Below are 13,285 nucleotides of genomic sequence, written 5' to 3' on the forward strand. Positions count from 1 at the left end.
TTGCTGTTTGAGAATATAGCCTCACCCTGGAAGAAGCTCTTGACGCGGAGGTAGCTGACACTGAGGCGCAGCACTGAGAGCTTGTCCAGTTTGGAGATGACTTCTGGTGTGAAGGGCAGCAGACTGGCCAGCCGGTCCAGCTCAGCATTCAGACGGTCACGGTGCCTTTTGGACGGATTGGTCTTTTGGTTCGTTGGGGCTGGTTTTCTGTTTGAATGGAAAAGATGCACGTTTTATTCTACACTGTAGGAAAACTGGTTTATTACAATAAAAACCGCATGTTTTTGACAAAGGTCTCGGATGTGTGCCACAATGTCATATTGTTAAAGTAAACTGCTGTCCAATTATTTTGTAGTATATGAAGATGTATTATAATTATTATTTTTTTAACATACATGCCATTGTATACACATTTTACATGTTATATTCACTACATACACACACACATATACATACATACATACATAAAAAACATAGTTAGATGCTTCAAGCCTATGAAGATGCTGTCTGTTTGAAACTATCAGAATTACCATGGCATCGTAAACCCAAGGTGTCAGTGGCAGTAATGCGAGTGTATAGCAAACTACGATTGGTGCTTTGGCAGACCACATGACACATAAGACAAATTCAGTCACGCCCAACAAAGATCAAAAGTAGCTTAACTGAAAAGATTCCTGAATTGTTTTATACAATTATAGAGTGAGTGATACTACACCTCTCTGGGTTTTTGGTTGAACTTTACTTATAGCTGCTAGTAGACCCTCTTAGTCTTTTCTGAAACATCAGAATACAATCAAGAAATCTCAGCACCAAAACTGCTGTCAGTTAAAAAAATTAATTCCATTTCACTGTTTGTTAACATTCAAAATAATGATTAAATTACAGTTTGTCTTTGCAAAATGTCAAAATATCTTAATGAAATCTCAATATTAATGTTGTGTTTTTACAAAGATTTCCATTAAAGCGTAATGTCCTGTAAAGTTACCATTTTAAAGATATGATGTGTTTGAAATAAATTCATTTCAGCCGTTTCATTCTTTTTCCAGTTGAAGGAAAAGCTTAGATCAATAAAAGAGACCGAGTCCTCCTCAGAACTGGGTGGAATGTACAGGAAATAGTTATCAGGTTGTTATACGTGTTTAATCTCTGCTTTCAGAGTCTCAAAGCCCTGAGAGCAAAGACTTTTAGCTTTTTAATTTTTTAAAGCCACAAACACTGCATGAGATGATAGTGCTGAATGTTTCCTGACAACAACAAGCATTATAATCTACTACGAAAAAAAAATAACTCACAGGAGGAATAAATATCATAAATTAAACATCAAACAATATCCAACTGGAATTCACTGGAACCAACAAAACCCTGATACAAAATAAACACCACAGAAGTGACTTAAGTGATAATCTAAGTTGTGCAATGATTTATTAGCTGTTATATATATATTTTAAATCAAGATATAGTTCTATACAACACCAGAAAGAACTCCTCTATTAAAACAACACATCTATAGTACAACGTAGAAGCCTTTTTGGCAAGTATAGGACATTCAAAACACTAGTCCAATCATAAGGAGATCACCAGATGATGCCACAGCCGTCCAAGGCTAGGAGAGCACAGCTAGCCTCTCTCTGGTTGGGTACGGTTTACCAAGGGTTATAAGATGTCTCAGAATAGCAGAACCGAGCATAAAAACACGTTTTGGTGAAATTAAATAATCAAGTTTTCCCCCCATTCCACCAGAAAGAAGCAGCATTATGCCCTGTGAAGATATGAAATGCAGACACACACACAAACAAACAGATTACAGTATGTAGAGGTTATAAACGCAGAGGAATACTCAGCTGTTTTTGAATGGGCTTCCTCCTCTTCCTCCCCGCGTACAGACAGTCTCCAGGTGGAATCATGATTTGAAGACCTCCGGAAAATTCACTCTGAACAAAAAGAACCATCCCACACCTGTTTACACTCCTCACTAAAACAGCACATGTTCTAAAGAGCGGAATAGACACTGGGCAAAGTTTTAGGAGCGGGTAGATCTGCAACCTAACCCATGGGTCCCGTAGAATAATAAATACAACAACAACTAGTAAAGAGAGAAGCAGCGGGAAATCAAACAGTAAAGGTAATAAATTACAGTGGCAATACAAACTTAAGTTGCAGGGAATGACAGAAACATAACCAAGAGCTGAATATACAACTCCGGCATACTAAGTGCATTAACATGCTTATAAACACAAATTAAAATATTTTAGGCTACTCACCCAAAGCTAAGTGGTGTAAGGTAATCCAACTTTGTCTTCCTTCTAGGCGACGCTCAACACTGTTCCACACAATACAAGTGTAGCCTAATGTATATAGGCTGAGTGTAAGCCACTTTCTTATTCACTTAAAAGCACTAGCCCTAAATATAACACGGTGATTCTTGTGGAGGAGACAGAGCTGATGGTTTATAAATGACCGAGTGCGTGGGGTTTGGTGTTTTATAGGCGGTAGGGTGGCGTTTCTCATCCCTGTGTTTCAGGTGCTGGATGATGCGGATTCCTCTCACTGAGACAAAAGTAGCGAAATAAGATTCGGTCAAAGAGTGAACGAGTTCATTGGAACCGATTCACAACTGAATCACCGTCCATTTATGGCAATTTTGTCAGACATTTATATATTTAAAAAAAACATACACACATATGTCATTAATTAATTAAACAATAAATAACAATTTACAATTTATAGAATCAATTTATGGTCACATTACTACTGCTTTTGAAAAAGGAGAAGAAATAACAAATAATAATCAATAATAGTTTATAATATTTAATAATTAATAATCAATAAATAATTTTATAAATAAGGTGTTGCTGATGATTTTCTAAAATCTCCAACAGAGGATTGTCACTTCTGTGCATAGTATAATTTTGAAAATAAATCAATTATATCATAAAAATTAAAAGATAACATAAACCACATAGATGTATTGTTTTATTTCTAAAACTATGTTCCTTAAAATGTGCAGAACCATATAAATGTAATGAAATATTTAATCCGACCACTCAAGATCATACACATCTTTATATTATGCTCTTTTGGTGAATAGCCTAAATGAATTACTGAAGCTAGATTCACTGAATGATTGTTTTAATGAATCGGTTCGATGAACTGAATCACACAGAAGCATCACTGGGTCACGAAAGGGACTCGCGCTTCGCACGCAACGGTCCACGGTTCGCGCGACATCCTCTCACGCACGCGGCCGCTTTACTCGCACGCGCTCGCATCCTATTCGTCACGGCGTAGAAGAGAAGGTGCACGTGGCTGCAGCATCGACCAATCAGGCGCCGCCTTGTCCAAAGGCACGAGCGATTTCACTTGAGCCAGAATTCCATTTCAGAGTCTAACGGTCGACTGCTAGGGTCCATGGAAATTCACTGACTTTCCATACACATAAATATATAAAGATTTCTTTATAATTTAAATATCAATATCCTTTTTTTATTTTTTTAGCTTAACATCGTTCTGTCAACAGCACTTTAATATAAATCGATCACAACTCAGAGGAAATGTCTGGTACCTTTCCATTCCTAAAAATATCCAGAAGTAAAATACAGAAAAGAAATAAGTCCAAGAAGAGATGCTCAGGCATTCAAACCATCACAGAAATGATCTACAGTAAAGCTAGGCTTTTGCTGTCCAATATATTGTAAACCCCTGTAGGGCATTTATAAATTAATGTCTGTAAAGGCGATATAAATGCTACAACTTTGTGTAAACAAGTATTTTAACGGTTGAAATAAAGATTTTTTTTTAAAAAAAAATCCCATATTTGAAAAGCAACTTAAAATACTAGCAACTTGCATTAATATGTGAGGATACTGTAGTATATCCATGATCTATTACATAACACACCCATCTGTGCTGGAGAAAGGAAGGGGAGAGACACCCCCCCCAACAAGGTTTCCTCCTGGTTGTTTAACCAAGGGGGACACAAACGCACTTACTCATCTGGGAGCATTTGTCCACTTGTATTAGCCATTGTTTAATAATGTTTGTGGTCAAAGCTTAAGGGGCCAAAATACCAGTGATCCAATCCAGATTCAAACGGTTTCTTTCCCCTTTGAAGTGGTCAACCAGTCTCAGGGGAATTGAAATATTCAAATTAAGCCATTTTACATTTAATTAAATGGTAAATACATTAACCATAGTTTTCTGAATCCTACAGGGCCAATTAAAAACGGTCATATCATTAAGGTCAATGAGATTAACACAGATTCACATAAGTTTAAACCTCAAATTTAGCGTATTGTTTTCTGTTCTGTGCAGTTACTTGGATTATAAAGTGACTAAGAATAACGTAACCAGACACACTTCAATTCACTACTTTATTCCAAAAGCTGTCTAAATACAGTCTGTATCTACCTCACTGATCAAGACTTGATCCACGTACTCCACTCTGCACTGGAACAAGACCACAGCTCCACCTTGTGGTTGAACCAGGAAGTTCTCCATGGTCTCAGAGTTAATATATTTATTTTTCGTATATTACACAAAAAACACAATTTACAAACACAAAATGTTAGGTGGAGGAAGTCATTCTAAACTCCTCTAGTCCTCCAATATGTAATTGGGATTGACCACTAGGAAGGGGTCTTCCTCCAGGACTGGTTCGTCTCCCCCATCACTGACCTTTTTCAGGCCTGTTTTCGTCAGCTCTATGATAATATGATCCTGTGAGTAAATGTAAAGAAAAAAAAAAAAGAAAACACAATTAACTGCCAATCACACATGCAGTTTACACTTGGGCTGGTGAAACCCAAATTAAAAACTAAAATAGTCCCACCACTACAATAACTTCACTTTAACCTGCGTATCAACTCCACATTCAGAAACCTAGGTTCACAGCTTGAGAATACTTGACTACATACTGTGAGTGCCTTTAGCAGAGTTGAAGTCTAAAACACTCACATAATGGATCAGTCTGTGCAACACTTTTTCAATAAGACTCTTCTTTGCGATGAGTTCAACCTCAGACTCAATCTCGCTCTCAATTTCCTTCAAGTACCAGTTGATGAGCTCACTCTTCTTTAGAGAGGACTCTTCATCCACTGGGAAAAACAGAAGCTCAGTTACAGATAATAGTCCACATACCCATGAAAATTTCAGGATGAATCATGCTGTAGCCTGAGCTTGTATGTGATTTACAATCTAACCAGTAACCAAGTACAACAACTACATCATTGCTAATTAAAAAAGCTGAACATTGGGGGTTTGAGACTCACATTGCTCCATTTTCTGCATGTGAAGAACCAGCAGGTTGGAGAGCCTACGGTACTCTGCAAAGGACATGCGCAGTGCTTGTTTGGCTGTGGATGTCTTCTCCTGCCGCTCAGACTCACCAGTGTCCATTGCCTCTACAGCATCAGCAGGCCTGCTGTTCTGACCATTCACCTGCCCCGCTAAAATCTCATTCTGATCTGGAGGGAAATGACAAGTGTTTCCAGAACATTGTCTTGAATGTTAACAAATTTCTGCTCACAGAAATAATATAAAAAAAACAAACAAACAAAAAAAAAACCTTTACCAAATATAAATTTACCATTCATATCCTCATTATCGTCCTGTTCCTGGTCAAAATTGATATCAGGAGAGTCAACACGAATGATGGACTTATTCAGAAGTCTGAAGGCTTCTTTCACATGCTTGGGTTGAACCTTAAAACAGAGTCAGTATTACAATCCGTTTCTCAAGTAAGGAAACAAAGACCCATTGGCTTTATATCTACACTGTTTAGAATTCAGGACGGCACGGTGGCGCAGCAGGTAATGTCACAGTCACAGCTCTTTGAGGTTGTGGGTTCGATTCCCACTCCGGGTGACTGTCTGTGAGGAGTTGGTGTGTTCTCCCCGTGTCTGCGTGGGTTTCCTCCGGGTGCTCCGGTTTCCTCCCACAGTCCAAAAACACACGTTGCAGGTAGATTTGCAACTCAAATGTGTCCGTAGGTGCGAGTGTGAGAGTGAATGTGTGTGTTGCCCTGTGAAGGACTGGCGCATATTCCTGCCTTGTGCCCAATGATTCCAGGTAGGCTCTGGACCCACCGCGACCCTGACTTGGATAAGCGCTTACAGATAATGAATGAATGTTTATAATTCAGTTCAAGTGTACCAGCATTATACTGTGGCATGCCAAAATTAAGCAACCCAGTCAAAGTGCATTTTAAAGAGACACAATTACTATTCATTTGCCAAAGTACAATGTTCAGTTCAATGTACAGTGTGAGTGTGCACTATAAAGCAGAACACCTTCAGGATATTGTCAATGACTGTCTGGAGTTCCTGACCTCATCTGAGCAGTAGAGGCGAGCCATGGCCTCTGAGAGACGCAGCATGCTCTCCAGCTGCCGGACGGTGATTCTCCAGGCGGATTTAGTTGTTCCTCCTCCATCTCTCTGCCGCAGTCGTTTATACTGCTCCACCACAAACTCCTGAGCCTCAACAGTTATCTACAACACAGCAACAACCGTCATAGCCCTTGTACCAACAGAAAAACATAACATACTAATTGGATACAACATACAGGACCCTTCATATTTTGTGTAACTCTAAAGAAAGGTAGATACATTGTTCTAAAATGAGTTAAATACCACAGTAATACAGTAAATAAGGTCAGTTTCTCACCTTTGGCTGAAACTGCCGCGCAAACAATATGTACCTCTGGATGTCTTCTGCAGCGTAAACACGCTCCACTGAGTCTATATTCCTGGCATGGAGGTCTACAATACGCCTTGCTATGGCATAATCTGTCACCTAGGGAGAGGGGTGAAACAACTTAAACATTAAAAGATTAAGACTAACGAGAAACCCTCATATTAACACAACGTATGTTTCAGCGCCATAGTTTTTCACTAAAACCACATTCTGATCCACCGGTGTGACCCTCACCTCATTGCACTCATCAACCAGAATAAAGAACAGGTCAAATCTGGACATGATGGGGGCGGACATGTTGACGTTCTGCTTCAGAGACTTGGAGCGGTTGTATCTGCCATCGATGGGGTTGGCTGCTGCCAGGATCGACGTGCGAGCATTCAGAGTGGCCTAAAGAAAACAGACACACAGGGAGAAAGCCAAATCCAACACATATTAATAGATATCAGCTAATAAAGCTTTTTTTATATATATATAAAAATCACCCACAGTTGCACCTTCACGCCAGCTTTTGTGATGGAGATGGTCTGCTGTTCCATGGCTTCATGGATGGCCACTTGGTCTTTGAGGTCCATTTTATCAAACTCATCAATACAGCACACCCCCTGAGAAAATAGGATTCGTACACAATAAAACAACAAAAAACAAACCCTTGGCGTTATAGGCAAACAAAAGGGTCCTAATTTAAGCTACTCACATTGTCAGCAAGCATCAGGGCTCCAGCCTCAATGACAAACTCGTGAGACTCCTCATCTTTGACCACAGCAGCGGTCAGACCTGCGGCACTGCTAGCCTTTCCACTGGTGTACACAGCCCTCGGCACAAAGTCCTCAACGTGTCTAAGAATCAACAGGAACCATGGGTATACTGTTAAAATGAGTATGTACTATTTCTTAAATGCTTTATGATTAATACTTGTATATACTTGAGGAACTGGCTTTTAGAAGTGCTGGGGTCTCCGACGATGCAGACATTGATGTCCCCTCTCAGAGATGTCCCCTCCATGGTCGTCTTTGCAACACCGCCAAATAGCATCAGCAAAATCCCTCGCTTGATTTCATCATTCCCTGTGAGCAGTTGTACACATTAACAATGTGGAAACATAAAATGATTCAGTGCTGTTCAATAAGTCAAATTTTTGTATCTTCCAACCCATAAAGTCCAGTACTAATGACCAGAGGCAAAAATACAGCATAAGTACAGAGCAACACTCACCATGGATGGTGGGGAAGAGGCTGGTGCAGAGGTTGTGGTAGAGATTCTTATCCTGACTCATCTCAAACACCTTCTCCCATTCCTGAACTGTCATCTGGTTCTTCACACTCTCCGCTGTCTGGTCCTCCTGACGCAGCTCTGTTCCTCCAAACTGGACAAAGTGTGAACGGGCTTCAAAATGTGCCTTAAATCTAACTCTGTCTTTTGCTTGAACCATATTTTCCAAAACACATGTCCTTGGGGCCCAGAAGAACGTTTAAACCATTGTCCCTCACCCTGGGGTTAGTTGGGGCGACATAATTAGCCAGAAAGGCCAGTCTGTAGGACAGCTCTCGAACCCCCAGAGCCTTCAGGCCCTGAATCCCATCTGCCTCAAAGCCCTCCTTTCCAGTCACTCTGCTGCTGGTCTCTGCTCTGGTGCCTGAACCACAATAAAGCCAGAACCATACACTATCAGCTTCACATGGGTCATTTTGTTGCTAGGTTACACAAATTGGAAAAAAAATGTGTTAAAACATATCCTTAACTTTAAAACTCACATTCACATAAAAAGAGCATTCTGATCTTTTCCCATTACATGAGGATTTGTAAGGTACCACTGACATGAAGGTAATAAACAAGAGGGTGAATAAAAAGGAATGACGGTACCCGTACCAGACAAAGCCATGGCAGAAACATCTGGCACAACAATAAGAGTCCCAGTGAAGTCACAGCGGTCTCCAGCCTGAGCCGTCTCCACTGCCTCAGCTCTCAGGATCACCTCCACACTGCGGGGGATCGAGCCTCGAGGAAGTTCTGCTTGAGTCTCCTGAATCCGCACCTGACACCACAGAGACATTGAACATGAATACACACACACACTCACTATGTTCATGTGTTGAGTTTTGGAGATTACAATATACATCAAGTTTAGAAAAGGTCTATACATTAACACTGAAAAGATAAATAAGCTGCAACACAAGCTTCCAACACTTCAGACACCACCCTGACTGACGACATTTGAAATAAGGGGGAGATTTTATTGGCCACATTTACTAACATCACCTTCTGAAAGTCAACAAAGCGGGATTTGTTGGTATCCAGCATGAATCTGCGGCGGTTGGCGCACACAGGGTTTTTGCAGATTGTAGGCTGTGTGTATTTAAACTGCTGCTCCACGTCTTTAATAACCGACTGGCAGTCCAGACAGAGGAAGGTTCCACTGACCAGCTCTGGGTGAACAGGGTGTGTCCGCACCACCTGACCACTGATCCGCAGCAGAGTGCCAATACGAGCAGTGGACAGCTCACGGATTCTGGGCAGAAGAGAGAGAAAACAGGATTAAAAAGGGAAAAAATGTTTTTTGCAAAATAATAGTATATGCAATAAATTCATGAAGGGGTTCATTTATTTATTTTTTACACATGTCCCACTGCAAATGGCATCTTAGCTTTGTAGCACTAAATGAGGCAGTTTTACGCTACATAGAGCAGGCTCTCACACTGGGGCAGCCATGTTTAAAATTGTGTACAGAATCTCTGACACATCCAGTCCATCGGGGGTCAGTATACTGGCTAAAAACATTGGTTTAATAACATGAGGAATCACTAGAGGAAGTCACACTTGGCCCCTTTAAGAATCCATATAGTTGTACAGTATGATGTGTGAACCTCTGTCGTGAAGGAAAATCAGAAAACGCCACGTAAAACTCTTTAGCTGGTGGTATATTCCCATGGTCACGGGCGAAGTGGCGAACAGCTCTGCAAAGGTATGGGTAAACCCTGAGGAGAGAATCAAGAACATCAACACAATCACAACAAGACCATCATTTTATAAAGGACACAAGGTCACAGACAGGAAGCATTCTGCAATTTTTAAAACCCAAACTTAAAATATAAGTTATTTCTCAAAGTAGTCTATTAACAAGGCCTGTTTTGCACAGATTTGGACGGTTAAACAGATAATATTGGTGGTTATGCTCATGGTTGTTTATACAAGCAAATGTCTCAAGAAGAAAAACGGGGTAAAAAAATGGGGTAGGGGCATGTTTCACTTTTACCTATTGTTAAGCTTGTAACCTACAGGGGTTGGACTTCACTGAAACACCTGGTTTTATACCCCAATAATTTATTAGTATGGTGCAGGGCCTCCTTTTGCAGCCAATACAGCGTCAATTCGTCTTGGGAGCGACATGTACAAGTCCTGCACAGTGGTCAGAGGGATTTTAAGCCATTCTTCTTGCAGGATAGTGGCCAGGTCACTACGTGATGCTGGTGGAGGAAAACGTTTCCTGACTCGCTCCTCCACAACACCCCAAAGTGGCTCAATAATATTTAGATCTGGTGACTGTGCAGGCCATGGGAGATGTTCAACTTCACTTTCATGTTCATCAAACCAATCTTTCACCAGTCTTACTGTGTGTATTGGTGCATTGTCGTCCTGATACACGGCACCGCCTTCAGGATACAATGTTTGAACCATTGGATGCACATGGTCCTCCAGAATGGTTCAGTAGTCCTTGTGCCCATCTAGCACAAGTATTGGGCCAAGGGAATGCCATGATATGGCAGCCCAAACCATCACTGATCCACCCCCAAGCTTCACTCTGGGCATGCAACAGTCTGGGTGGTACGCTTCTTTGGGGCTTCTCCACACCGTAACTCTCCCGGATGTGGGGAAAACAGTAAAGGTGGACTCAGAGAATGTTTCACATTGTCCACAGCCCAGGATTTGCACTCATTGCAGCATTGAAACCAACATTTGGCATTGGCATGAGTGACCAAAGGTCGTGTATATTGACCCTGTGGAGCTCCTGACGGACAGTTCTGGTGGAAACAGGAGAGTTGAGGTGCACATTTAATTCTGCCATGATTTGGTCAGCCGTGGTTTTGTTTTTTGGATACAATCCGGGTCCGCGCCCAAACATCCCTTTCAGACAGCGTCCTCTTGCGTCCACAGTTAATCCTGTTGGATGTGTTACGTCCTTCTTGGTGGTATGCTGACATTACCCTGGATACCGTGGCTCTTGATACATCACAAAGACTTGCTGTCTTGGTCACAGATGCGCCAGCAAGACGTGCACCAACAATTTGTCCTCTTTTGAACTCTGGTATGTCACCCACGATGTTGTGTGCATTGCAATATTTTGAGCAAAACTGTGCTCTTACCCTCTGCTAATTAACCCTTCACACGCTGCTCTTACTGGTGCAATGTGCAATTAATGAAGATTGGCCACCAGCCTGCTCCAATTTAGCCACACAACAAACCTCCCACACTAAAATGACAGGTGTTTCAGTTTCATTGTCCAACCCCTGTAGTTGTCAGTTATAATCTCAACCACCATCTCAGAGTTGATTTTGGACGTTATAATAACAATTTACGACTTAAAATCTCAACATTTATCCAGCATCATTTCCACCTCCTGCCTTTTCTCGCATTTAACACTTCCTTATCTGCATGATGTGTGTTTACCTGTAGTACTCCTCCTGGATGGAGGTGGCCAGTTGCTGGTTGTATTGCTCGATATTGGTGAAGCTGACGGTCAGTGTATTTCTCTCAGGTCTTATCAGCTCCTGAGCTTCAGATAAATACAGCGGGTCTCCTGCTTTATCCTGAAACCTGAAAACAGCCCAAACACACGTCTGAGGGCCGAGTAGGTGTAGTGTTCGGACTAGGAGTGGATTTATCAAAAGGGAATGTCCTTACTCCTCCAGAAACTCCAGAAAGAGTTTTTGACATTTCTCGGCGAGGTCGTCCTTCACCTGCAGCCCCACCGCGCTGCTCTCTGCCGCCGCTGCAGGCTCCATGACTGAGTACAGCACGCTATAAAAAGGCAGGGAAACGGAGAAGGAGAGCCGGAGAAACGAGAGACCGGCGAGAGAAAGAAGGAGAAGAGCAGGAGTATGAAAAAGAGCCAAAAAAGAAACTCGACACACTAATGAAGCCTGAACACCAGCAGGTGAGTTGTGACGTCAATGATTGGCTGAAGCCCTTCTGGCACTTGATCACATGATGATGTATCATGAGTGAAATAAGATGTCGAATTCAGTGTCTAAGCACTTTCACTTCAAATTAGGTTTCCAACAACAGTATTACGTTGGCAAATTCAGTGACGTCATAAACCTCAAAAACCCATATTTTCAAGAACCAAAAAAAAAAAATCCTAATGCTCTGACTCCACTATCTCCTTTCACCCCTCTACTGCTCCCCTACATTTAAGCCCTGCCCTTATCAAGGGTGCTCTGGAGGTGCCCCAACTTGGCACTGTCCCAATTCTCAATCCGAGTCCTACAAACCTTTGATGTCCTTTTGTGACCTTATGAAAAAGTGAATCAGAAGGGTGCATGTGTTCAAGGCCTTAGAACTGGAATACACTTTATTGCCCTTTTTAACTGTGAAAGTGAACATGATTAAGGTGACAACATTTTTTTTGTTAACATTTAGTCTCCAGATAGATGACTCATGAACATTTCTACTAGGCTGACCAGATCTGAGATGGTGCGTAGCTGAACCTACGTGTGCTTTTATGTCCTTTACACCTTTATTTGCTATACAAAACATGGGAATTTCTTTTTTAAATCATCCGAGAACGTACATTTACGTTTCGTCATAGCTGCTCGAGATGAGGGTAGGTACATGAACTTCGCTTGACGTAAACAAGGACTACTGACGTGCAGACTGACCAATTAAATGTTTACAGAGAAGGTTATCGACCAATAACGGTAGCTCTACAGTCAGACCGTCCAATCAGAAGATTTTAGGCTACTTCACCACGCCCCTTCTCACTCAAGCGAACCAATCTGAGTACGAGAGGGCGGGACTAATTTGTGAACGAAACGCTTCTCGAAATATTATGTAAGCTCTAGAAAAACAAAATCCCAGACGTTTGTGAAATTCCGGACGGACATTTTTTAAGCCTAAAAAAAGAGGACATGTCCGCGTATTTCTACTCCCACTTTACAATAAAGAAAATGTGTTTCCCTTACTCTCCTAACTCTTGAAATAAAACTCTGTATAAAATGTCACAGAATCACAATGGAACACAAGAAAGTGTGGTGTCTGTCACAAAGTTCACACTGTGAACATCCTGTGGCCCAGATGAACTGTCCAGTTACAGATTTCCAAATTTACAAACGTGTACTTCAAAAAGAACCTTGGGGACTGGGACAGATCCAAAATGTAACAGTCAATAAAACCACACAAGTTCATTCAAGTGCATCACAGAGATACATAAATATACTCTTTTCTGAGAATTTCAAATAATACATTTACCTACAGGACACTTATATACTGGAGGAAATTAAATCTCCAATGAACTAATTTTGGAGCATTTCTGTTGGTCTGACTTAAAGTTGTGGACCCAAAAATGATCATCTATTGACAAGTCTGATTATTGAGCA

The 13,285-nt window shown here is 41.3% G+C and overlaps 2 protein-coding genes across 3 annotated transcripts in view; both read right to left on the minus strand.

Moving 5' to 3' along the window:
• Positions 1-4,497, minus strand: part of LOC136675452 (uncharacterized) — a 32,060-nt gene extending 27,563 nt beyond the window's left edge. The window contains exons 1-3 of the mRNA XM_066652005.1: positions 4,413-4,497; positions 3,563-3,572; positions 26-207 (exon numbers count right to left, since the gene is read on the minus strand). Coding sequence (XP_066508102.1) covers positions 26-207; positions 3,563-3,572; positions 4,413-4,497 — 277 coding nt within the window. The remainder of the gene's footprint in view (positions 1-25; positions 208-3,562; positions 3,573-4,412) is intronic.
• Positions 4,233-11,874, minus strand: LOC136675622 (maternal DNA replication licensing factor mcm6-like). 2 transcript variants are annotated; one of them, XM_066652268.1, is made up of 17 exons: positions 11,592-11,874; positions 11,358-11,504; positions 9,557-9,667; positions 8,952-9,201; positions 8,562-8,727; positions 8,183-8,328; positions 7,908-8,058; positions 7,618-7,759; positions 7,390-7,531; positions 7,190-7,297; positions 6,927-7,082; positions 6,663-6,791; positions 6,326-6,487; positions 5,570-5,699; positions 5,268-5,462; positions 4,954-5,093; positions 4,233-4,716 (listed from the first exon to the last, which is right to left on the minus strand). In XM_066652268.1, exons 1-17 carry the CDS (start codon positions 11,690-11,692, stop codon positions 4,594-4,596), a joined length of 2,499 nt encoding a protein of 832 aa, XP_066508365.1. In that variant the 5' UTR covers positions 11,693-11,874; the 3' UTR covers positions 4,233-4,593. The 2 variants fall into 2 exon arrangements, with proteins under 2 accessions (XP_066508365.1, XP_066508366.1); XM_066652269.1 differs by having other exon boundaries at positions 4,247-4,716; positions 5,585-5,699; positions 11,592-11,869.
• Between the last annotated feature and the right edge of the window lie 1,411 nt (positions 11,875-13,285).

This window comes from Hoplias malabaricus, chromosome X1, assembly GCF_029633855.1.
Source record: "Hoplias malabaricus isolate fHopMal1 chromosome X1, fHopMal1.hap1, whole genome shotgun sequence".
Lineage (NCBI taxonomy): Eukaryota > Metazoa > Chordata > Actinopteri > Characiformes > Erythrinidae > Hoplias > Hoplias malabaricus.